This window comes from Oryzias melastigma, linkage group LG3, assembly GCF_002922805.2.
Source record: "Oryzias melastigma strain HK-1 linkage group LG3, ASM292280v2, whole genome shotgun sequence".
Taxonomy (NCBI): Eukaryota; Metazoa; Chordata; class Actinopteri; order Beloniformes; family Adrianichthyidae; genus Oryzias; species Oryzias melastigma.
Window position 1 is genome coordinate 15495933 of NC_050514.1, and position 2648 is coordinate 15498580.

Consider the following 2648-nt stretch of genomic DNA (forward strand, 5'->3'; position numbering starts at 1 on the left):
TTATATAATTGGAAATCAATTCAGACATGAAGGGGATAAAGATCAAACTTTCATTCAGGGAGTTGGAGATCCTTTTTTTTATTATTTTGTCAAAGTTTGGTCTGAGTAACAGCAAAATAAAACAAAAACAGAATGAACTTCTTTTCCTCTTATTTGGACCAAGTGATGTCTGTGAGAAAGGAACATGGCGGCTGGATGCTCTGAGTGTCAGTCATTGTGCGACTCTGAAGCAACTCTGTGGTTCCGTGCCGACCCACGACATTCACCTCCTGATTCGCCCGTCAACTTATGAGGAGCAAAGTGTGACGTTGATATGAGAAATACAAGAAACCTTTGATATTTGACTCAAAGCTTCTTCTTTTTCCCCAATCCTGTCCACTTAAATATGTTAACCTGTCAATGTGTATACCGGTACTTTTAGTTTTAATAATCACATCAATTTAATCTTTGCACAAAAATATATTTTTTAATTATTTCTTAGTAAATAGACCTTATCCAGGCTGTTGGTGTTGTACATCTTTTTTAGATGAGCCTTAATTGCCCAGAAACAGCAGCCCTTTGTATAAATGATTAACAAACGTGTTACTGCTTTAACAAGTGTCACTGATTTGCATTTATGTCTGAATTCCTTCCTTAATCCTTAACTGCTAAAAAGCTACATACTGCTGGGTTTATTTTGGGCCATGGAATTTAAAAGCAACTCGGACACCGTGCTCACTACTTTTTTTTTTTTAAAGACAAACATAATGTCAACGATTTCAAAAAGTAAAAACTTGATCAATACAAGCATTTTTAATGACTATTAAGGAATCCATTGAAAACAGTTGATGGTTTATTAAGAAAAACAGCAAAATAATTTTTAACTTTTTTTTTTGTAAAAATCATTCAAATGCAATGCATTGTGGTCTATATTCTCTAATCTGGTGCACACTAGTTTTTTTGCAGAGCTTTCTGGAAATTTCTAGGGAATTCAGTTTTGGAGTTGTAGCTTTGGACAGCATTACAAAATGGTGAACACACTTTCCAGTGCACTACGTAGTGAAGGAATTCTCAAACATTCTAAGTGACACTTTCTTATTAGTCTAAAACTTGAAGAAATGGTGTCTGGTTTTCTTAAAAATAAACAGATTTTCTTTTATTAGTATAAAAGAAAACCAGTTTATTCATAAAAATTAAAAATAACATATTCAAAATATTAATCAGTAGGTCAAGAATGAGTTTTGTTAGTTTAATGATGATAGATACATTTCAAAAAGCATCAGGAAAAGTGTTCAAGCAGCAAGACATTCCTCCAAACAAGATTACGATTTTCAGAATCATGCCTTTAAAACAGATCATGCATATAAAATTGTATTAAAGCAAACTTGCACATTTGAATAGGAATCTTTAAAAAGACCTAAATATTCCTAAAATAAATGCATTTAAGATAGATAGCGATTGATTATGTGCAGCACATTACCAAACATTTTGCTGGCTGACATTTAATGACTTAGTTTGTCTTTTTTAAGCTGTCTTTACGGCATAAAAATACAGTTTTAGAAGAAAAAAGGTTGGAGGCTAATTGACATCATTACAGGTCTTCAAGGCCAAGCTCAAAGCAAAACAGAACTTCACAAAATATTGTAACTAGTTCTCTTAATCACCGATTTATTATTTTAATCCCTCACATTTTTATGATTCCATACATTTTAGGTTTTGATGTATTGTTTAAATGTTAAAATGCTTTATTGTCTTGTATTTTGAACCAACTGTAACTGCTTCTTGGGAGAGGTTTGTAATCTTAATGAGATTATTCTAGTTAAATAGAGGTGAATAAATAATAACAATAAAAGATTAAGAAGCTAGGTTTAAAGATGGAAGCAATATGAGAAACAATGAACAATAAAGTTTTCTGAAAAACAACAAAATTTACTTTAACAACAGAGTCAAGTTGGTCTTAAGTTTGTTAATGCTTAATAAAGTTTGTGAAGTGATTGTTTCAATCCTTTCTTGAGAATGCAGACGTGACTTACTCTCTGAAGACACAAGATGATCCAGACAGAGCAAAAGAGAGAATACAAATGAACAAGGAATTTAAAAAGTCCAAGGAAAGGAAAAAACAGAATAAAAATATCAAAAATGTCCCACCTCTTTTTCAATAAGGCACTGAAGTCCAGTTCTCCTGAGTCATCATTCCCATCCGTGCTACTGCAGATACCAAAATGGACACAAGGTTTCTCCTCCATGAGCAGAAGTGTGTTAGTACGACAAAAGAAAGACTTACAGAGTTTACATATTTGACCAAAAATGGACTGTTCCTCTTTTGGTTTATGTAATAAACGAGCAAGATACAAACCTGCTTTTTTTTTTTTTTTTTTATAAACCAGAGTTAGATGAAAAGAAACTGTTGTGCAAAACTCATAACTGAGTGGATGGAAAGAGGAATATTCAGGAAAAAGTTTTCCTTCTAGAGAGCTGTGTGCTGCTATGGTTACAGAAGATGTTTGCATTTTGGGAAATAGGATTACTTAGTCTGAAAAGCTTTAAAAAAATGTTGGTTGGTCACTTTTTATCATCAGCTTTTATTTTTAACTGTCAGGTTTGGGAAGCCTCCTGGATTTGTTCTTTCTGCATTGCAGATTTCCATAAACCAATTAGTTTTGGATAAT

At 32.6% G+C, this 2648-nt stretch overlaps 1 protein-coding gene across 8 annotated transcripts in view; it reads right to left on the reverse strand.

Moving 5' to 3' along the window:
- The window catches only part of mybpc3 (myosin binding protein C3), a 30998-nt gene that overhangs the window by 18822 nt on the left and 9528 nt on the right, over positions 1–2648 (reverse strand). For 5 of the 8 annotated variants that reach the window (XM_024295088.2, XM_024295089.2, XM_024295087.2 and 2 more), the window contains 2 exons: positions 2128–2187; positions 2013–2015 (listed from right to left, as the gene is read on the reverse strand). In XM_024295088.2, the coding sequence (XP_024150856.1) occupies positions 2013–2015; positions 2128–2187 (63 nt within the window). The remainder of the gene's footprint in view (positions 1–2012; positions 2016–2127; positions 2188–2648) is intronic. The other 3 variants (XM_024295090.2, XM_024295084.2, XM_024295086.2) reach the window with 1 other exon arrangement.